General features: G+C 49.0%; 2 protein-coding genes across 2 annotated transcripts in view; both read left to right on the forward strand.

Annotated features, from left to right (window-relative positions):
- Positions 1-19,591, forward strand: part of LOC143868370 (uncharacterized) — a 29,515-nt gene extending 9,924 nt beyond the window's left edge. The window contains exon 1 of the mRNA XM_077376175.1: positions 1-19,591. This exon is cut by the window's left edge and continues 9,924 nt beyond it. The gene's annotated coding sequence lies outside the window, so the exon portion shown is untranslated.
- Positions 19,592-21,829: 2,238 nt separating this feature from the next.
- LOC143868369 (putative mitochondrial protein AtMg00860) lies at positions 21,830-22,384 on the forward strand. Its single transcript, XM_077376174.1, has one exon. It carries the CDS (start codon positions 21,830-21,832, stop codon positions 22,382-22,384), a length of 555 nt encoding a protein of 184 aa, XP_077232289.1.
- The last annotated feature ends 389 nt before the right edge of the window (positions 22,385-22,773 follow it).

A 22,773-nucleotide genomic window follows, 5' to 3' on the forward strand; every position in this document is an offset into this window, starting at 1 on the left:
GAACCGGCCGGCACATCTTTTCAATCGAAATCCCAATCAAAGACAAGTTATACCAAGGCCAGGATCTGAAAGAGAAGAAAAACTTTCCGGAATTCCAAGTGACATGATTCCTTCAGAAGCTAAAGTGGAATGATCGAAGTCTCCTTCAGGTTCAGTCGAAGAGATCGAAGCGAAGTCATCAATTCAACCATTCGCATGGTCTCCCCTAAGACTGACCTCTTTTCCAAATGAACCGAACCTCGATACCACATTCATCAAAGAGAGACGGCCATTTCTCTAGGTTGCACAACCCCTTTAGATCGTTCTATTCGTGCTTGAAAAACGACCCCATCGGTCCGCTCCTTTTAATGGACATTCTTAGCCGTCCTCCGAGGGTTAACACCCCATAGATCAGATCGTGAACTCTTTCAGACCCTTAGTTTCACTTGGTTGGGGCAGAGTTTCAGCCTGCCTTCCACCGAATATAAAAAACCTTAGAGCTGCCTAACCTGCTGACATCCCGGCGAAGAGAGTCATTATTTGTGTCACATCTTCGAATTCGAGAGAAGGCTTTCCTGTTATCTCTCAAATTATAGGCATTGAAGCGATCGAGCGAGAGAAAGAAAGAAAACTATTGCACACGCCCCTCATTCGCCCTTTACTAATATAATAGAAGGTAAGGCAAAAGCAGCTTAAGCTCTTCTGATCACCCGAGAAGCCCTCGATGAACCGCCTATAGTATTATATATAATACTATAGAAATCCATTTTTTTAAGTATGATTAATCTGAGGAAGAATCGTAGTTCCTGCACCTTGCGTGGCGTCTCCCAGTCCACCACGGCTTGCACGCACCTTCTCTTGATCCAACCAACTCATGCCGTCGCCAATCCAGTGCCCAAGGAACTAGACCTTATGCAAAGCACCTTTTTCACATAGAGCTGATTTTCCCTTATGATCTGGAATTGGTCATAGTCTGCCAAGAGGGCTTAAAAGCGCCTAAGGATTTTCTGCCATAGTCCTTCATTAAGTTACATAGTTGTTTTAACACCAGGAGTCTCTTTAGGCAGTCCCGTGAAACAAGTTCCCCCTCAAGGGGAGTTATTAATCTTTCATAATAAAAGGCCCTTTATTAGTAAGGCGGTCCAGTAAAAATGAGTACCTTCACCCCCCTTGTCACTTAAAAGGTCAGAATGGGCATACTCCATTATGGGTGTAACGGAGAGAGGAACTCTCTTTCCAGAAGAGGGATTGGTAGTCAAAGTTTTCCCAAAAGATTAGGAAACTTAATCACTCCTGTTGAAGTCTTAGGTCTAGCACGTTGCACCCTTGAGCCCTCTGATCACTTGGTCAGTACCAATCCTAAGACCAAATGCTATCTCAAAAGAGTACATGCTGCTGCTCTAACCTCTAAAACCTGAAGAAGATTCCAGCCCTCCTCAGCGTGTATGATGCCCTGATGCTGTCATCCGATATCAGGACTGCGTTTGTCCAGGCGCTGCTGGATCCTGACAAATATCAAAGCCACTTCGCTGAGGTGAACATGAAGGAGGCCTTGTATGCCCAGTCTTCGGCTGCTGTCACCTTCACTAACGACGACCTCATGCTGAAAACAACTGAACACAATCGTCCCAAGTGATTGGGGAGATTGACAATCACAAGGTCAATCGCATCCTGTTAGACCCTGGTTCGTCGGTCAGCCTTCTGCCCCTGCGACCCCTCAAAGGGAGCCAACCAAAGCAGAAGTGAAGGCCAAGATGTTCCCCAAAACGGCAGAAAGATCTAAGCCAGCCTCGAAACTACAGAGCCGGTCGGAATCATCAGCAATTCCCTCTTCAAAGAATGACGAAGGTTCAGAAGGAGAAGCTATTCTCGATGCAGCAAGCAACGCAGAATCTGAATAGGTATTCCTCGATGATACATCAAGTGACGCAGGGTCAAGTGTGCTCCACGTCGGAAGTGAATCTGATTCTGAAAGAGAAGCCGAGCTGACTTAGTCGTCCAAAGGCCCGAAGTGAGTAAGGTGACATACGAGAGGGGACTTCTAGAAATGGAATTCTTCTCCGAAAAGAGGTCCAGACGATGCGCACTCCTGATGGGCTCACAAAATCCATGGCAAAAATGGAGGTATCGGTTGTGCAAGACCTGAAGACGTTTTATGTCCCATCCTAGTTGGCCGGGAGGCGTGGGACCTTGTTCTACCAGTCGACTGAGCAGCCCCTCTGGAGAGAAGACCAGATTCATAAGGAAGATCCAACCAAAGATGCCACCGAACCGGTGAAGACTCATTACTATTCGCCGAAGGTTAAGGAAACTGTTTTAGCGGGACGCCCCTTGGACCTTAGCCCCTTAAGGGTTGGGTTCTAGTGGCGGGCTCTTGGGTCGTCCGGACCCATATATGGTAAAAGTGGTGGCCTGGTTGGCCCCACACCCCTTATCATGCGTGTCTGTGGGAGCTGTTTGTGCTAGCGTTTTGGCGCTCGCCTTATGGTTCTCAGTCCTCTTTCGCCGAGATGCCTTTTCCAAATCTTTATTCCTTAGATTTGGCATCGGAACAACACCCACTATACTAGATTTAGCCAATTCGGGTGCGGATGGGGATTCTCCAATTGATTCTACAGATTCGGATTTGGATGCCTCTGCGCATAAAGATATGGATAGGGATGCGCCGATTCAGATGCGGCTAGAAAGGCTCGTTTGAGTGATTCATAAACCCTCGTCGGGATAAAAAAGCAAGGGTTTCATCCTCTGCTTATGGGAATGCTACTTCGAGAAATGCTGCTGAAGGATAAACTAGATATGTTGCGAGATAAACTGGATATGTTAGTTCGGCTGATGCTGGTTTGGATGCTTACCTTATCTTTTTCCACCCGGCCGCCCCCCCGGAATTGCAGGACCAGGAACTTCCTTCTATTACGGAAAAACCGATTCTTAGGTGCGCTCTCTCTTACTAGCTCACTGCTTTAGCGCACTTCCCTCTCTTCGCGCTATTGCTTACTTCCCCGCCCCACCACCAGCAAGCCGAAGTTAGAAGGAAATGGGAAGGCGCAAGCCCAAGACCTCCAATCCGAATCCGAACAGACCTATTAGTCAGTCTATCTTTGGAAGAATCTACATTTGCTGGGTGAAGCATTCCGGAAAATGAAATTAACATACCACTGGAATACCCCTATCGTAGATAAGAATCATATGGTTAAGGTCCCGGCACTCAAGACCGTCCATACTAGGGCTAGCTCGACTTAGATCGAAGTTCCATGCATCGTCCACAGAATCAGACTACCAACGATTCGGCATCCCACCACCTCATATAAATCCTTCTTAACATACGCTAATTCTGTGTTGCGCGCAAACGTCATCACACGTGGGTTAACCAGAATGCCACGCACTAAGCCCCTCCCTGTTAAGGCGAAGCGCAAGTAGAAGCCATGGTAGCTTACACCATAACAGCAGGCAGGTAGAAGGAGAGGGCCGCTATCGCCCTAAGCAGCAAGCGCTGAATCAACGCAGAAAGAATGAAGCTGAAGACCAAACTGAAGAAAAGAGTGAGTTTTAAGGATTCCAGTGAATCACCATATGGGAATCAAATCCGGCCCGATAAGAGTGTGAGTGATGATTCCGCATCTCGAAAAGCACCCTCCAAGTTTGACACCAACCTAGTCTTATATACGCTAATTCTGCCGTCTGCAGGCCCTCAATCTTCACGCGAAAGCAACGCAACCTATAGTGCGTTCTTCTTCCCTTGTTCATTGCGCTGGGCGAGGAGAGTAGCCAAGGAACCGTTTAACGCCGTGATATATAACAGCGGTGGCTTGCCTTTTTTCGGGCTCATGAGGACTGAGGGTTTCATGAGATATGCTTTGATGCTGTCGAAAGCATTCTGGCAAGCTTGATCCCATTCAAACAGTAGTCCTTTCCCCTATTAGAGAATGGCTGACACCCCCCTGCGAGGTTGGATATAAACTTTAGGATATAGGGAAGTCCCCCCTGTAGGCTTTTCAACTCTTGGATGTTCTTCGGAAGCAGTCATCTCGAGGATGGCCCCAATAAGTTGTGTAGCCCCCTGAGTCCAAGGGGCATGACTTTGTAGCAATAGACTCCTTTAGGTGTCCTGAAGGCAGTGAGTTTCTCATCTTCAGGTGCCATGCGGATTTGGTTGTACCCATGTATCCGTCCAGGAAGGACAAGGCTTCATACCCCGTGGTGGCGTCCACTAGTCACCCCGTAATCGGAAGAGTGGGACAAGGCGCTCAGGTACTTCCCTCTGTATTTAAGCTTATAACCACCCCAGATAGTGCAGGGATGGAGTAACAAGAAACTAAAGATGTGTACCTGCCTTGGAACTATTTAAATATGACCTTTACTAGGGAGTCTTGCTCTGAAAAAGAAGGTTCCAATGAAAACAGCACATTATGGCTATGACCAGCTAAAGATCACTGCCATCTCACGATCTACTATAAGGGAAAGTAGCCTCTTTGGTGGTTCGAATCCACGTCGTGAGCTTTTAATTGCATATATTAAAACAGTGTCTTCTTTTCCGCTCATCAAGTTCAAGATTGGATCTTACGCCAATGGTTACCGGCCGCGCAGGCTCCGTTTCGGGGCCGTGGTTACGGGCAACTACTGGTCCTCGGCTTCCCCTTTCTTTACTCGAACCGCTGACATCCGCCACAGGGTAAACCACCGCCTCCCCTTACTAATAGGGCCTCCCCGACTGATTCGATTCTACCATAGAGGCCAACGATAGACAATAACTCCCCCCCGAACACAGCTTACAACTTTCATCGTACTGTGCTCTCCAAAGAGCAACTCTTCTCAAAATCTCAAAAGGTGCTGAGTTGGAATCCCATTCTAAGGATTCTTGCGGTTCCGGAGGATCCAGCTACAGGAGAACAAGGAACGGAGAGCTCTCCCCCTTTTTCCGCCCGACTCTTTGGTCTTAAGAATGCTGGTTTTAAGAATGAGTGATTGCCCTTCCCTTACTTATCACGCCCTTATTATACAGTTCCCTTACTGCCCAACCTGAGAGCGGACAGCTTCTTCCAGCTAAACAACGAGTAAGGAAAGGTCAGTAAGGAAGAGCTAGTCTTTCAAGGAAACACAAGACACAGTGCAGTTGCATCGATTAACCTCTTTGGGTTAGGGAACGGTAACAGATTCCTAGTCTGATAGAGTCTATTGCGCGCGTGAGAGCTTTCTATGCTTAGCGCTAGGAGTGGCACTTGCCTTGCCTTCGTTAGGAGAGGGGTGAACGGAGGAAAGAAGAGTTGTACCGAAGACTTTCTATTAGCATACAATACAGTGCAGTCCCGCGCTTTGGCTTAGTCACCATCTCTTATAGCTTCAGTTAGAAGTGAAGTTGAATTGTGAGTGTGAGTTCATCTTAGCACACAACAGGCCGTCAAGAATGCAGTTAGCGGTCATCGATGAACCGAGCCGGGTTACCAGTTCTCGCTCCACCTTTTCGGCTTAGTCACTCTCTCATCGTTCCTGAGAGCGGATGTCAGGATTGAACAAGAAGAGTTGCTACGTGTAACATAAATAAGATTTTGAACCAGGGCTTCCTCTAACAAGAGAAGAAGCCGTTAGCAGTCCAGGTTAGGGTTTCGGTTGAATACCAATCTCCCTATTCTGATAGCAGAGTAGTGTTAAAACCAATAAGAGTTGTATGGGCGATGACCTAGTCTTTCAACACAGTCAACATCCTCAGTTTAGCAGTCAAGTGACCAGTTCAGTCATAGGTATTCGTTCTTTGAGTCGGTTTAGTTACAATCTCAGTCCACGGTGCATCCCGAGCACCATTAGTCTCACTATCTTTTCCCTTTCCTTTCATCTCTCTTCTAGAGCAAGATGGGGGATGGATGGGAGGAAATTTGCTTCTTCGCTAACCGCTCTCTCTTCGCGCTCTTTATAATCTCTGCTCTCTTCGTCCTCGGGGACTCTTCCGTTAACTGCGGCGACAATACGTTCTTGTACCCGATTCTCAGAGGAATCTCGTCGTCTTACCTCCGGAATGCCGTCGATCGGAGCCTCATTCCTGATCTCCTCGGTAAGCTTTTCTTCTCTCTCTGGGTTCCGTTTCTTTGATTTTCTCTGCTTTTGAAATGGATGGGTTCTTTGGATCTTCCCGATCGGCGGGACCGAGTCCGGTGATGGAGGGAAAGAAGTAAATTTAAAGCACTAATTCTGTTCTTTGAGCGGAGGTCTCAGAGATCTTCTTCAGTGCCTTCTCACTTAATGCTAACCGAGCAATAGCGCTCATCAGGGTGGTTTGCTCGGGTTAGCCAAGAAAGCCTTAGCGCGCAAAGGCATAGAGCTCAAACACTGGCTTAGTAACAGATTCAAAGAGTTTAGTTAGTGGTCCTCGCTCCGGGGATTCGGCTTAGTAACCATCTCCGTCCACCTTTTCGGCTTAGGTTACTCAGTCAACAGACTCGGCTTAGGGATAATATCCCTGCCCTATGGTTTAAGAAGAGCAACTCAAAGGAGTTGGTGTTAAACACCGATAAGAATGAATGATAATTAGTAGCTACTCATTACACACAAGAAACAGTGTAGGTTTCAGTTCAGTCTACGGTCTCCCCACCGGCAGTCGGATATCAATAATCACTTACCCTGCGTTAGTAGAGTGAGGAGTGAACGGACTCAAATACAGTTGTCAGGAGGGGCTCCGGCTTCTAAGGAATGAGAATGGGAATCGGCACCGTTCCTGCTGTGAGAGCTTGACTGATGCTATTCTACCTTGCCTTTTGATTTACTGATGTAAAGTAGGAACGCCCACTTAGAGGTTTCCGAACGGTCACGCTTTACCGCATTGTCTCATTGGTAAGGGGGCTATGAGCTAAGCTATACTTGTAATCAAAGGCTGACCCCGCGGAGAACCATCTAATGCTGTACTAGACTAGCTACTGTATGGCGCAAAAAAGAGCTCGTTAGGAGTCGTGGTTGGTGAATCCAAACGCTTGCGAGAAACGTCTGTTCCGCTTTATCCTTTCACTCATTTTATTGAAAAAATAATTGATCCACTGGTCTTTCTACGCTCGATCTCTACTCCCCGAAAGCTTACTCTCCTTTCTACCGAGCAAGCTCCATTCATGCCCAACCATCGCACACAAGAGACAGCCCTTCGGACCTATGACGAACCAGTATCGTACTCTAGGGCGGTCTAGTGAGAGCAAATGATCAAGCAAGAATGTGCCTACATCCGTAGATGCACTTCGTTGACTAGTGAAGGGAGTAAACCCTTGGGACTAACGTTGCCACCGGGGTCGCTCATCTTACTCTAGGGTAGCACTATCTATGGAAAGATGAGTGGTTGTGCTTCACTAGCCAAGTCCATGCACCTACAGCTCGATCTACTAGCGCTCTCTTCGATCCTTCCAGGTCAAGACCTTCGCTTTAAGACCACTTTTCGATGAGCAGATGTTTCGCTCAATTACGATCCATACTCAAACATGTTCGTTCGATGACACAATGCCTCACCTGCCCTCAGCCACACGTCTTTTTCGTTCGCCCTAGACCCACCCACCAAATGGAACTCTGCCCTTTCCAACCAAGGAACGAGCAACAACGGTTTGCTCCTGGGGCTCGTCTACACCACATCGACCTAGAGCTTACGTTTATCTTTATGTTTCGTTTGATTGATTCGTAAACCTTTCCCCGATCGAGGGCTTCCTCTCTCCGCTTTTAGACCATTAGGGGGGTGGGAACCCGCGATTATCTTTAGTCAAAGAGGCCTTTTTCGCCTTTTTTGAGGGCTATCTCGTGCCTCTCAATTCCCAATTCAAGCTTGGGAAGTGCCTTGCTTTATCTCGGTATGGTTCACCACATGCCTGTGATCTTTATCTTTCATGGCTTGGTCTCGCTAGTAGTAGTCTCATTCCCTGCCATCGGTAGTAGCATCAGTCTCTTTCCCTTCTCCTCGGCAGTCTGAGTGTTTCATCAAGTAGAAGGAAGAGCTCCTCTTGTGGATCACTCCCTCCCGTTGTGTTCTTCTTTCAATGCTTTCCACGGACAAGGGGATAGCCACTTCTTTATACAATTAGTTAAGAGTGATTCAATAGTAGCCCAAGCCATAGCTATTAGGCAGCTCTGATTCTCCCCCCCGAGTACTGCTCTAGCCCCTTTCTCGCATTGGCTGCTTGCTTTGCACGCTAAAGGCTTTTTCAACCTTTTGTTTAACGGGCTTCGCCCCTTACTTAATGTTCAGTTTGTGTACAGCTATGCCGAAATGAGGCAGGTCGGAAGGTTGGTGAGGGTGAGAAAGAAGTCCTGCTCTGCTGCCCTGTGTTAAGCAAAGTGAGTTGACTTCGTCATGTAGTTGACCGAAGGTCTATCCATGAGAATGAGCCGAATGGCCTATCCCAAAAGAGGAGCACGGGAGCTCACTCCCTCAATGAGTCTATCCTGCTTCAGGCCATGTTGTTAAGTCTCCTGGAACTAAACTCTTAGATGCAGCCGCCTCCATCCATCGGCAATCCGCTCCCGTACGGACGTTGACATGCTTAGCGAAGGTCTCCTTATTTACGACGAAATTTAGATCAGGTTGCACGAAAGGAAGGCTTAAGTCTTTAACCTCCCTCGCCTCTTAGCATTCCTAAGAACCGAGTTCCCCCCGTCGAGTCCTTCGCAGTATAGGCGTTCGCATGCTCTTCTCCACGTCCACCGTTTACGCAGAACGCTCGGATTAGCTCCTGCTGAAGAACTAGAAGCGGAAGTCCTTTATCTACTATTAGCAGCTAAAGGAATGAGGCTTTCCCCTTTATGAGATAGGGGAAGCTAGTATTAGACAGCCGCATTGGATTCTCCGACTTTTTTCTATAATGAGTGGGGCGGAGGATAGAGAATTTGAATTGGAAGGCTTAAGTCTTTAATTCCCTCCCTCACTGATTGACTCTTCCGGGAAATTTCGAATAGTAGAGACAGCAGAAGGTTTTGTGAGATTATTTCTTCAGCGGCGGATGGAGAGGCGGAAGGTGGGAATCGAGCATTACTGGCAGTAAAGGCGCTCTCGGAGTATCACCATGATCCGGTTGGGCTAAGGGGATCAATGGCTACGTGCTATGGAAGCGGGGAGGAACTGATTGTTTAATAGTTGTTTTGTAGATTAGTAGTTTAGATTAGATAGATTAGTTGGCCTGCTGAAGACACACCGAATCGAAAAACGGATGGTGTGATAGTTGCACACTCGCTTAGTGACTGATCCAGTGCCGGGGAGGAGGACCTCAAGCACTAATCAAGCTCAAACACTAAGAAAGTGTGCCTTTTTTAGCTATTGTTTTGTGATGTGATGTAAGGCGCGTTAGCCTATCTATAGTAAGGGGCCTTTTCTTGCTCGTTAGCGCTTTAGTTTTCAATAAGGACGTTTAGGCTTTACTAATAAGATATAAAGGGCTTTTTCAGCTTACTCTGCTACAGCGGACCGTTAGCAGGGTACCGCGGTTTGTGGGCTTGAAGGACTTAGCGCCGTGACAAGTGGTATCAGAGCCAAAGGTTAGGCCAAGCCATGGCTAGTGGGAAGAACCCGTAGGCTAGTGCCGTCGAAGAGGCCCTATTAGTAAGGGCCTGCCTTCCTAGCTAGCCGACTAATAGGGCTCTAAAGCACCTTCCCCCCTTCGCTCACTTGCCTTAGCTGGCCTAGGGCAGTGCCAAGGTGCCATTAGTGCGATCCTTTTCGTAAGAGTTATTTAGTCCGAAGGAGTCCCTAGTCCCCAGTCCGCTATCCGAAGTCCGCTATCCGGCTAGTCGCAAGTCGGAAGTCGGAAGGCAAGTCGTCCCTAGTCGCAGAAGCCTTTGATTAGTAAGGGGCAGGCAAGTCCCAAGTTCGAAGTCCGAAGTCAGGAGTCGTAAGTCCCTAGTCGCTAGTCGGAAGTCGGAAAGCTAGTCGTGCCAAGTCCGGAGTCTGCTGTCCGGAGCCTTTGATTAGTAGGGGGTGGGCAAGTCCCCATTCCGCTCTCAAGTCGGAAAGCAAGTTCGGAAGTCAGGACAGAAGCCTTTGATTAGTAGGGGGTCCCAAGTTCAATCATTCCATTCGCCTTAACGCACCTACCGGACTTGCTAAGGTGCTACTAGTGGCTAGCTTTAAAAGATCAGTAAGTAGGTGGAGCTCTTAGTGCTTGGTCTCTTCCCTGGTTGGCTACCTCAGTAGGTGCTTGTTTGGCATGAGCTGTAGCGTAGGCACAAGAAGTAGGAGGATCCAGAGGCGTAGGAGCAAGGTGCAGGAAAGCCAGGTGCTAGCTAGGTGTGGTCTCCTGCCTGGTCTATTGGTAGTCATCTTTCATCTGCTAGCTGTCTGAGGTAGGTGGTCTCCTGCCATTGGCTTAGCCTTAGCTCAGCCCTTGCAATTGGTCAGCTACACACGTCGCTTTCATTTCCTCTTTTATATGCCACTCCCCGGTCAACGCGAATAGATTCTTTGCTTGTTTACCCCGTCTGTTATAAAGATGTGATCTCCTTGCCCCCGCCCTTGCTTAAGGATTCTCGCCCTTCTTAGCTCTCTTCTTCCATCGGCTCTTCTTTCATCTGGAAGAATTGGTCCTCTCCTGTTGGCGAATCCCCTTGCTATAGTTGTTTCAAATATATATCCCATTTCTGCCTGTCCTGCGGCACATGCGGTACCAGCTCTTGTTCTTGATGTGGCTCTTTCGGAAGTTGCGGAAGATAGTATAGATGCCCCTGTTCTTTCTGCGGCAGTTGTGGATGCGCTTTACTTCTTTCTGAGTATCCCGGTGCAGCTGTCTTGTTCAAGCTATGGATCTTATATAGAGAAGGAGTGTTCAAGCTAGCTCTTGAAAGCAGTGCGAGTTAGGCGCGAATCGAATCCCTGAGATTGGAATGAGATATCGATAAATTCATTCAACTTCAAATCAATATTTTCTTTGTGTTCAGTACTGGTGGGCACATAGAGTATTTAAGTATGAAAGTCTGGGTCTCCCGCCCGTGTTAGCTTTAGCTCTTCGTCTTCTGCTAAGGGTTATCCGTAGCTTCTTTGCTTTGAGCGAATCCCCTGTAACGAATTCTTTGGATTCAATACTCCCCACTGCCCGCTCTTTTGTCAACTGCAACTGGAAACTGGAAAAGACCCTCTTCATGGCCTTATTTTTCTTGTCCAAAACTAGAGTTTTAAGGTGCGCGATTCAAGGTAAGCAAGAAAACGGCTGCGCGTTAGCTTACTAACGCGCAACGGCTTTCGCGCTAGGACGCTCAGCCCTTACTTGGCTTCGGGTTTTTCGGTTTTAGATAATTCTCTTGTTGTTGTTTGCGCTCTGTCCCTTTCCGGTATAATAGTTCTTCGTTTAGATGGCTATCCTTTAATGCTTTCGAGAGGTCCGGTCTTACTTTTTAGGGTATTACTGTGTTCTTCCGCGCTAGTCGCTGCTCGGCCTTTTGCTTCTTCCGCAGCTTGTTCCCTTGCTTGGTTACGTGTAGTCCCCTCAGTAGGCCCTTATTCATTGTGAGACCAGTTCAAATTCCAGCTATTACAATCCGTTTTTCTGTTGGGTACGTCTTTAGCCGTGGTGTATTGCCGAAATAGATTTGATATTGAAGCCCCGGCACGCATTTTTTTATTTAGTTCTTTCTTTCTATGTAAATCTTTCTTTTGGTATGTCCCGTCAACTTATTCTGTTTTAACCGACTGGCCGGCATCCAAGTCTCTGTCTTATCCCTTCGCTCCCGTAGGGTACTACAACATCTCTTTCAGATCCGTATCGTCCAAGTACCGGGCGGCGATATTCACCTCCCGTTATTCTTCACCGACGTTAAAACAGTTGAAGTAGTCTTCGACATCCCAAAGGAAGTTCTCCAAAAGTTTCTCCTCACGAGCTCCATCGTAGCACTTGGCTTCCTTTGCTTTCACCGGCTTGACACCTGTCCCGGTTGCTTCGTCTTCATCGCCCACTATCATCTTCCCGAGTACTTTTGTCTCATCATCTACCACCTCCCCGACTTCTCTAACTGCTGCTTTCAAGTCCCCTATGTCTTCAAACTGACCAATCCTTCTTTGACACCTCCCGCCCCTCCGACAGCCAGAACCGCTTACCGCATCAGAAAGAATATTATCTTCTCCACCAACCGAGTGACAAGACCAAGGCCTACGCCAATTACCAACGAATATAGCCGTCACTGAGTTTCGGGACGAAAAATACTCGATCTCGGCAATCTCAGTCTCACCACAAGTAGTCGTGCTCAACACGCTACAGAAAGAGTTCTATCAATCTATGCCCGTAGCCCAAAACCTATCTATCGTCCTGTCCCTACAACCTCTGCCGGAAGGGACTCGCCTCACTTACCGCCTACTCGCTTCGCTTCATCAAGTGCTGCTTTCTCTACCCTACCGGAAAGCAAGCTCGCCTACCTGCTGGAAAGAGGGAAAAAAAGGGCTCCCGAGTCTTTGGTTGAAAGCGGTGCAACAGGCAATGTTCCACTAATATATCTTTGCTTACAGGCGTGGCAGGCATATATCTTGTCTTTCGCCGTGTGGACAAGGCAACACAAGCCTGGTCTTCCTTGCGTTGCGTGCTTTAGTTAGAGAAGCCGATGGGGGCCCTTAAGATAGAGTAGAGTAAATGCGTGATTCAAGGTTTATGAACAAGAAGGAGGAGCTCCCTTATTATTATAAGTGGCCCTGACGGAACGGAATTCAACTTAAGAAGAGTCAAGTCAAGCAGTGCAACAGGCGGAGGTAGTAATATCTCCTGTATGTCAGGTCCGTAAGAATATAAAATACAGATCCATTTTCATTTTATCTATTTTATTTATCTGCAGGTAAGGGAGCTCCAGCGAAGGGATTCCTCGAAATCAGCCTAAGAAAGAGATAGGACAGGTCACATGCCCAAGTAGAAAGTAGACAAGTGCAGTACAATCAGGGCTGTTCTCTCGGTGCCTACGCCCTGACTACACTCCCTTTTCTAGAAGCAGGCCCATCAGCAAACATAGGATGAAAAGCAGATCTTCAAGAGGCAGGGACCGAGCAAACGGAGGCATTACTAAGAAAGTGAAACCTTCTTTCTCAGAATGAAACTGAAACCTTATTTAGAGGAATACGAATGAGATCAGAGACGCCCGCTTTCTCGGAATACAAATAGGATCAGAAATGCCATCATTGGCAAAAAGAAGACCCTTTTTCTTTAGCCGAACGTTCAGGAGATAAAATAAAGTAGTAGGCTTGCCTTGACGCTAAGCTGGCTCAACCGGACCTAGCACACAGAAGCAACTGGAGCGTAAAGAGAGAGGGCCTAAAAGCGCTCTCATTCTTGGTAGTGTGGTTAGCCTACTGATCTCCAGTGTAGTAGCGCACGTGGGCTGGAATTGACTAAGCCCCGTTAGCTTGGTGGTACCTGTCCTCTGCGTACTACGCTTGAGATGAGGTGGGCCCTGACTGCACTCCACCCGGCGATTCATCTCAACAATCTCGTGCCTATAGAACTAAGCTTACCTCCTCTCTTTCATCGAATGTCTTCCTATCTCCACTAAGCCGATTGAGTCGACTGACGGAACTCAGTGATCTCATCTCCTTATCCCTTACGGCACTAAGTTCTTTCATCTCCTTACCTCCTGAACGTGTGGTCTGCCCTTCGCTCCTGAACCTCGTAAACTCGGGCAAGTGACTACACTAAATGATCTCTTGAATCTCATCGCTTACTTGCTACTGCCCCTGAAGGCTAGCACGGTTCACTCAAAGAGCAAGAAGTAGGCTTAAAAGCAGTATCGTGCTTGACTTGACGTTGCCTACTTCTAGAAAGTGGAGTGGAGTCAACTGACGCGCAGCGGCTTTCATAACAATAAGGTAGCCGTACTTTATACTTAAGTGCAGCTGGATTGAATCTAGATCGAAGGGTGTGATATAGGAATTGACTAATAAGGATAGAATAAGAATTATGTGGGGAGGGCGAGTCTCATGCCTGATCGTCCGAACCAGCAAGAAAACGACTGCGCTAACGAGCGAGTGAAGTATACGTAACGAGGCATTAGAGCAACGACCGTCTGTGGATGGGTTGGCACGATTCCAGCAACCTACCGATGTGTGAGGTCGGAAGTGGCAGGATGGAAGTTGGACGTGGTCCTTTACAGTGTTGGCTAATCAGATGATGGGATTATCATATGGCCAAAGGGCTTAAGATGCAGAGAGAGGGTTGGCTTCCTGGCGGAGCCCTTCTCTAAGAGTTGGGGTGTTGAACGTGTCAACACCAAAGATGTGCGGAATTGCTTACCCTTGGTCAAGTGGCAGGCTAGGGGAAATCATATGACAGTGATTGAATGTGTGGAGTGCTTACTCAGTGTGAAGGCAGAACCAGTTTGGAGGACCAGAGATGCTCTTGGGGTGAAGAGGAAACACTGAAGAACTCAGGTCAAGGTATTCATTATCACTCTGAAACGAATAGAGTGGTGCTCCCAGGAAGAGGAGTCATGCCGCTGGGCCGAGGCGCGTAGCCATGAAGGGTGAAGGTGTTCACTATCTCGACGGACTGAAGTTGCATACCCAGGGTGAAAAGCTGGACATTGGCTGAAGTACTTGGGTGGTAGTTCACAGGATGAGTTGAGCATGCGAGATGCTCTCTGAAAGACCTTGGTTCAGCATGATGAGCTCGTGTGATGCACCAGGGCCGCTTAGATCAGTATGGGTTAGTTGCGCTGGTATGGGACAGCGTGGTGAGCTCATGTGGCATGTGAGTTAGCTGTGTTGGTATGGGACAGCATGGTGAGCTTATGTGTTTCTTGCTACTTTGAAGGACTAGTGCTTGAAAAGACCGAAAGGGCTGTTCAATCCGAGTGATGGAGGATTTGGGTGGCTAGTAGTGTGAGTGCTGGCCAGCGGGTACTTTTGAGACCATTAGTGAGATAAGGGTTGGCGTATCCAAAGAAGTAGGTTGGCACAGGGTGATGAAGGATGCAAGACTAAGCGCTGAAGTTGAGGATCCCAGAGGGAGACTCTTGGCCTCGGAAGGGGCGGGACCATTGAGGTGGTTCCTTCGCACTTGGCCAGTGAGGCAGGTGCTTTGCTGCAGGAGAATGTGGCAGCATTTCAGGGTTGGAGACGAAAGTAAGCAAGATAGCTATTTCGGAAGACCGCTCCAAAACGCTCGGGAGAAGCTGAGGAGGAATCTGAGGATTGCTTGAAGGAGATCAAGTCGGGTCGCTCTACCCTCTGTGAGTTTGGTGGAGTTCTCTAAACCATCATTGCATGGGTTGCACAGAGGTGTGCCCAATGAAGGTGCTGGTGTCCTATGCCAATTCAAAGGAACGAATGGCATGAAACCAGCAATGAGGATGATAACTCCAGGAGAATTGAGAAGGCAGCGGTTTGCAGAACTTGGGGCAGTGTGGTACAAGAAGGGGCAAGAAGGTCACGAAGGGCCAAGTTGTTGAAGTGCCAGTGGGGTCTGTTCTCAAGGAAGCCAAGTCGTTTGCTAATGTGGAGCTGAGCTTCGCAGAGTGCTCAGTGTCGACGAGGGCGTCGACGTTATCAGGTGGGGGAGTGTCACGGGGACGCAGTTGGAATGAAAAATGGAAGTGACCCCGTCTCGTTGCGTCTTCAAAAGTATGCAACCACAGGACGTTTGGTGGGCACTCCTGTCTGAGCGGGGTGGTTGCCTCCACTCCTTAAGGGGTTGGCTTCCCGTGACATGCTAACCCCCCAGGCCCAGCAGGCTGTGGGCCAGAACCTTGGTGGTGTGGCTGAAGAGCCGTGCGAGGACCTAGCTTGTGCGTGTGAGGCACAGCGGGAAATCGTCTTGCTTGTAGGTGTACCCTAAGGGAGCTTTGGGTGCGGACTGTGAGTTTTCCAGAGGGATGCTCCAGTTTCTTTGGTCGAGGACGGGGGCCAAAGACAGTGTAAGTTGGGTTGGGTTCCCACTTGCATTGCGCGTACGGACGGTGCACGAGGCTTAACTATACTTTGCCTCTGCACCGCGGTACGTCTTGTGGGTAGGCCATCATCAGGCTTTCCATGAGTTCGTGCCGGGGTGGCTTCGGCCGCCCTCGCGAGACGCAAGTCTTGCGGATTAGTCCATGGTGCATGCTTGCTCCTTGGATGACCAAGCCTTCGGGTTTGGCGGATCGGGACGTGGTGAACTCAATGCCTCGTTCCATGGTGGGCTTCAGCTATCCGAGCAAGAGAGTGGACTTATGCCACAACCTTGCAAATGGTCCCTTTGATGCGGTGGTGTGAGCGCCTAAGTCTTTGGGCTCGGCGGAGCGGAGCGTGGCTGGACCTGGCCTCGCCTTCAGATGGCTTTAGCTGCTATGCGGGACTTTGGTCCTGCGGATTGGTTCATGGCATAGGTCTATGCCTTGAACGGCTGGGTCGTGAGACTTGGCGGAGTTGTGCGTGGCAACCACATGCCTCGCACTTGGATGGACTTGCACTTGGCTTAAGGACCTTGTGTTCGGATACTCGTGAAGATATGGAGCATCGACCTTACTTATAAAGGGAGAGGGACGAGAGATTCGAAAATCAGATCCGATTTCTTCGCACACGAAATTGAGGGGGGTTGGTTTGGCCATCCTGTTCAGTCGTTATGGCGAGTCACCGCTCATCCTCTAGCATGCCCATCTCCACCCGATCCTTATTTGCCTTAAACTGACTAATAAGGGCGTTAATAGGGCGTGATAGGGGGGATACTATACTCAGAAGGGCGTTTATGGCGCGCCAGAACTTATAAGCGCCCTTAACTTCAACTTACGTGATAGGGGCGTTAATAGGGCTAATGGGGGTAGGGGGGGCCGTAGTTTGCTACTAGCGCACGTAGGCTTTTCAGCCTACTCCTTATGTTCCGTCCTTCAGTTCCGGGTTGGCGAGAGGGAAGTTCATAGAAAAACGACTTCTGTTACGGTAGTCGAGGGCTCTTTGTCGTAGAATATCCTCTTTCTGGCTAGTGGGCTCAGTACCATTCCAGGGAAAGCCGATCATGAATAAAATCTTGTTTCGGTACTCTAAAGGCTTCTGTTAGTCGCTTTTGAGATCTCTTCCTTTCGTGCTAGCTGATCAGAGGTCGGAACTCATACCGTCTAGCTTACGGAACGGCAGGTGCCGAAGTGAACTCCTTGTTCTGTTCCGCTAGTTCAGTTCTATCCGTTCGTTCTGTTTCTTGGTAGGCCGTAGAGCAAATTCCTTGTTCTTGTTCTGGTTCTCGGCAGGGAACTCCTGCTTGAAAGTGCTTCACCCGAAAAGTAGTGTACTCGCCTTAAAGAGTGCTTTAGCAACGGAAAAAGAACAAAATAAGATTGCGGAAGGAAATACTCTCTAAGCCAAGCTTACCACGAGCCCTCTCGTACCGCTTCCCCTCTGCCTTACTTAAAGACAGAGTACCGCTTACACGACTATCCAGAAAAGAAGGAAGAAAGCAAGGAAAGACTAGGTTTCTGATCCACCCTAAAAATAACAGTTTTGTTCGCTTGTAGCTCTTAGACTTAAAGCCTTTAGCTTGAATTGCCCTCCTGTACTCGCTTGCCCCGTGAAAAGAATTCTCTTTGATATGATATCCCGCTTCCGGCCCAAGAAGGAGTACCGGACTTGCCTACCAGACTAGCTTAACTGACTTCTACTGTAGGCTTTAAAGATTTAGCTTTAACAACTTTCACTAGCGCTAGGGCTGTGGAAAGGAAGGATTTATTCAAGCCGCCGGAGCTGGCCTAGGGAACTGGCCTACCGAAATAGTTCCATGTTTTTTTTTCAAGCACGACCTGCCAACAATTTCATTGCCTCGGCTCCTTTCCTTGAACTGGACTTGAATCCCAGTACTGAAAGACGGAAGCAGACAACCCACAAGCTGAGACCCGTAAGCTGATCTGCTCTCTTCGGCTAAGAAAGATATCAACGCAGGAAGGTATCATCTCAGGAAAGGAGGAGGGGCTGACCTATTCACTAATCCATGCAAGAAAAGACGACAGCACTTAGGGGATTTTCTATATTGGATAGGACAGGCACTTTTAAACCAAGGATGGCTGTAGGGAGCACGCAGTGTTGGGGAAATGCTTTTAGGGAGAAGGCCTTGGAAAAAGGCGAAAGTGATGCGATTAGCGCTAAAGCAACTCCATGATCATTAAAAACAGCCCCTGACGAAAGTTCAAGGCTTGAAACTACTTGCCGCTTTCAAGAACTAGTATAGCTTGAACTGGACTGGCTAACGGAACAAGATTGCCTTCTCTGAACCGCCTACTTGAAAGTGGAAGTTCAGGTTCGTAAGCGGAAGCGGGAGTGATGGAAGTAGTTGTTGATTTCTGGCTTGACGCAAAGCAAAGCAGAGGGGCTCGCAACTTTATTAGCTAGGGCCGCTCGCACGGTGCCTACTGCCGTAAAGAAAGCTACAAGCTACAGTGGGAATAGTTGTTCTCTACCAGAACAAGAGGCACTTTTTCTCTTTTGAACAAGAAAAGGTACTCTTGAAAGAACTTTAGCTTGAACTGCACTCCCGGTTTAGTATATCTGATCTCCTTGCCCGGAAGCTACAAGCTACAAGCAAAAGCTAAAGACTTGAAAGCGTTACTTAAAAGAGGAACAACAAAGAATCACTTCACTTACAGAACTTGCACTTGAACGGAACTATATAGATTATTTATCTTCTCTCGAGTACCTTCGCTACCCGTAACCCGGAACTGCCCGTAACGAAAGGAGTTCAGCTCGAAACCAGAAACATGATCTTAAAAAATCCGTCCAAGAGTACCCTAACTAGAAACAAACTGCTAGCTCTACTTATTATTATTACTTGACTCTGGCTTTATTAAAGGGCTGGAACTTGAAAGACCTTGCTTTTAGCTGTACCTGGTAAAAGGTCAAAGGTGAAACCGCTAACCGTAATCAAAGTTGTGATCTCAACAGCTGCCCGGAAGAAAGCAACAAGACTTTCAACAAACCAAACAAAGAATAAGGTCTCCTTACTCAGAAGAAAATACATTGATCGGCTACTTGGGAAATAGAAAAACAGAGCAAAAGAGAGTTTCAACAACAACTCTCGATTAAAAGAGACTTTAGCAGATACAAACAAGAAAAAATGAACAAGAAATTTATTAATATAAAGAAAGAATATCAGAGCAGAAACAAACAAGAAAAAATGAACACCCCTCTTTTTGCTTTTTCTTTCTCGTCGACGTAATCGAGTGGGGGAGTCTGTCACGGTCATTTCGTCCAGCGCTGTTCGCATGGCCTATGACCGTGCCCCGTGTCCTTTTTGTTTGGCCCTGCGTGGCCCCGTTGCTTGTCGTGTTGGCCCCGTCGTTGGCCACATGGGGCCCCGTTGTAGGCCATCCTTGCCTAAGTGTGTGTGTAGAGGGGGAGTATGTCAAACCCATAGGTTTTAGGTTCTCCCGCGACTTTGAAAGGATTGGCTTTTAAACAGGGAAGCTCAGTGACTTAGTTGAATTCCGTTCCGTCAGGGGTTGTGCTACTGTGCCATGTCTAGCCTGAGTGTCCTGGGTGCTTTCACGTGTACTTAGCACTGTGCTTAATGACATCGTGTAGCCTTTCTTGTCCCGCATAAGTGCATTGTGTGCGTGCGTCCGGGCCTTGCGTTGCGACGAGCTAGCGTAAGGTCTCCTTGGGGGGCACCTCCCGCGGGAAAGGACAACGTTGGGTTGGCCTAGCCAGCCCCAACGTTGCGGGCCAACTCCCAACGGGGGGTTCGAGTTCACCGTTGCGTCGGCTTGCCGGTGTCAGTGTTGCGTTCGGAAAGAGTCCCTTGGTTGCCTCGGTTTGATAAATCGGCTGGCTTGCGTGTGTTAGGAGGGCACGTGAGCGCCGCACGGTTGAGCCTCTAAGCAGCTTGAAGGACTTAGCGCCGTGACAAGTGGTATCAGAGCAGGTTCCGAGCCGTAGGAACCTTGACGCGAGATGGCAAACGCTGGAAATACGTCGAGTAGCGGCGTGGCTGCCGCGGTAGACCGAAGCAGGTGGACTAACAAAGAACGCCTAGAGAACCTTGAGACTAGAGCGGATCAGTTCGATGGTATGGTTGCGAATATGATACTACAGGGTGAGCGAGTCGAGTCGCTCGAAGACGGCCACAAGACCCTGACGGAAGACACCAGAGCCACATTCGAGGCCCTCCAAGCCCAAATTGAGGACCTTACCTAAGGATGGCCGTCCTGACACGGGCGATGGGAGCCACGGGCGGGGGTCAAGGGGAAAGCCATGGTCGGGTGCGAGTACCCGAGCCACGTTCGTATGGAGGGGCACGAGATGCCAAGGAGCTGGAAAATGTCTTCTTCGACACAATACTTTCGAGCTGTACGTCCCGACTCAGAGGATGCCAAGGTGGTTATGGCCACCATGTACCTCAATGGAGACGCCAAGCTGTGGTGGCGTACTCGCTATGAGGATATGCAGAATGGTCGGTGCCTCATAGAAACGTGGGAGGACCTTAAGAGGGAACTGAAGAGTCAGTTCCTACCCGAAAACGTCGACATGATCGCAAGAATCCACCAATTGAGGCGCAAACAGGGACGGTGCGAGAATATGTAAAACAGTTCTCAGCGTTGATGTTGGACATCCGGGACATGTCGGAGAAAGACAAGCTCTTTCAATTTCTAGAGGGTCTCAAGCCTTGGGCTCAGACTGAATTAGACATCCGGGGAAGACCTCGCGGCCGCTATAGCAACGGCCGAGCGCTTAACTGATTTCGCGTCACTTGACCCGAAGACGCCTTCGAACAATTCCAAAGCCCCTGCTAAACCTCAGAGGGGGGCCAGCAATTCGACTGATAAGAAGCCGCATGGGAAGGACTCTCGTGCTAAGGGCTCCGATACGTCTAACAAGGCCCCCAAATCGGGATGCTTTTTTTTTTTTGCAATGGACCGCACCGAGTAGCGAACTGCCCACAGAAGCAAGCGTTGAATGCCATTTCAGGCCACCCCTACCGAGGAAGAGGAACCTCGGATGGGAGCCCTACGATTGTTGAACGCCATCAAGGCTTGGAACAAGAAGAGTGGAAAATCTGATGTTTGTGGAAGTGAGCATCAATGGGAGATCGACCCGTGCCATGGTGGACACGGGGGCTACCCATAACTTCGTCGCGGACCAAGAGGCCCGTCGGCTTGGGCTGAAGCTGGAGCATGACTGACGCAAGATGAAAGCGGTGAACTCAGAAGCTAGGCCTATAGCTGGGTTGGCCAAAGATGTCCCTTTGAAGATTGGCGCCTGGTCAGGAGTGGCCAACCTAATGGCGGTACCCATGGATGACTTCCAGGTCATATTGGGAATGGAGTTCTTGCATGCCGCCTCGTGCCGATGCCTCACTTAGACTCCATTTGTATGCTTGGGGAAGAGGCCCCTTGCATGATTCCTGCGGTCAGGAAAGGGAAAGAGAAGGTCGAGCGGATATCGGCACTCCAACTCGAGAAGAGCTTAAAGAAAAGAAAGGTGAGCCCACATTCGTGGCATCCCGAGTCCACTAGAAACGGTAAGGATGAGCACATACCGGAAGGCATCACGAGAGTGCTGCAGGAGTACAGCGACATCATGCCTCCCGAGCTACCGAAGACCCTGCCCCCAAGAAGAACAGTGGACCACAGGATTGAGTTGGAGGTAGGCGCTAAACCTCCAGCTCGAGCGCCGTATCGCATGGCTTCTCCAGTTGTAGGGAGCTCCGAAAGCAACTAGATGAGCTATTGGAAGCAGGGTTCATTCGAGCCTCGAAAGCGCCTTATGGGGCCCCGGTCCTATTTCAAAAGAACAGGGAGCTTGCGGTTGTGTGTAGACTATCGCGCACGCAACAAAGTCACCCACCGTGCGGAACAAGTATCCTATCCCCTTGATTGCCGACCTGTTTGATCAATTGGGAGGGGCGAGGTACTTTACAAAGCTGGACTTTCAGTCTGGCTACTACCAGGTTCGGATTGCAGAGGGGGATGAAGCCAAGACCACATGCGTGACGCGATATGGAGCATTCAAGTTCTTGGTGATGCCCTTCGGTTTGACGAATGCGCCGGCCACCTCTTGCCAATGAATTCTGAGCTGTTCCATGAGCATCTTGACCGGTTTGTGGTGGTCTATCTGGACGACATCGTGGTTTACAGTAGGACCATAGAGGAACATGTCGCGCACCTTCGCACCATCTTTCGGATCTTACGTGAGAACCATCTATATGTGAAGAAAGAGAAATCTTCCTTTGCCCAGGAGGAGATCATGTTCTTGGGACATAGTATTGTGGGAGGGGAGATTGGTCTGGACCAAGAGAAGGTTCGCGCCATTCAAGAGTGGCAAGCCCCAGAGAAGGTAACCGAGCTCCGATCATTCCTTGGACTTGTCAACTACTATCGAAGGTTCATACCCGAAAACTCCCATAGAGCTGCGCCGTTGACCGACTTGTTGAAGAAGGATCGAACCGTCAGAAGAGTGCCAGCGGGCATTCGATGGCCTAAAGACTGCGGTAACTCAGGACCCGGTACTACAGCTGCCAGATCATGCCAAGCCCTTTGAGGTACACACTGATGCCTCGGATTTTCCCATTGGTGGGGTGTTGATGCAAGAGGGCCACCCTATCGCCTTCGAGAGCCGGAAGCTCAACGAGACCGAAAGGCGATATACAGTGCAAGAAAAAGAGGAATCCTTTATCGGTAGTGATCGAGCCACGAAGCAAGCTCTCCCGAAGCCGAGGGCGCACTAGAGCTAGAAGAAAAGCCAAAGCCAACGAGCCCTAGCACTCGTAATTTAAAGCCAACGCCCCAGCCTACTTTAGCTAGGAGCCTCTTTTCCTTCTGCCTAGCTCCCCGAAAACCACGTTCCTTTTTTCTTGGGCTTTACAGGTACACTGAACACCAACCCAATCTCGATTCAAAAAACAAAACTACAAGCAACTACGAAAACTA

The sequence above is a fragment of the Tasmannia lanceolata genome, unplaced genomic scaffold, assembly GCF_043159265.1.
Source record: "Tasmannia lanceolata isolate RefF3 unplaced genomic scaffold, GAP_Taslan_0.1 ptg000442l, whole genome shotgun sequence".
In the NCBI taxonomy this organism is placed as follows: Eukaryota; Viridiplantae; Streptophyta; class Magnoliopsida; order Canellales; family Winteraceae; genus Tasmannia; species Tasmannia lanceolata.

Coding starts and splice junctions, on each gene's coding strand:
- LOC143868369 (XM_077376174.1), top strand. CDS start 21,830: ATGCGTGACGCGATATGGAGCATTCAAGTTCTTGGTGATGCCCTTCGG.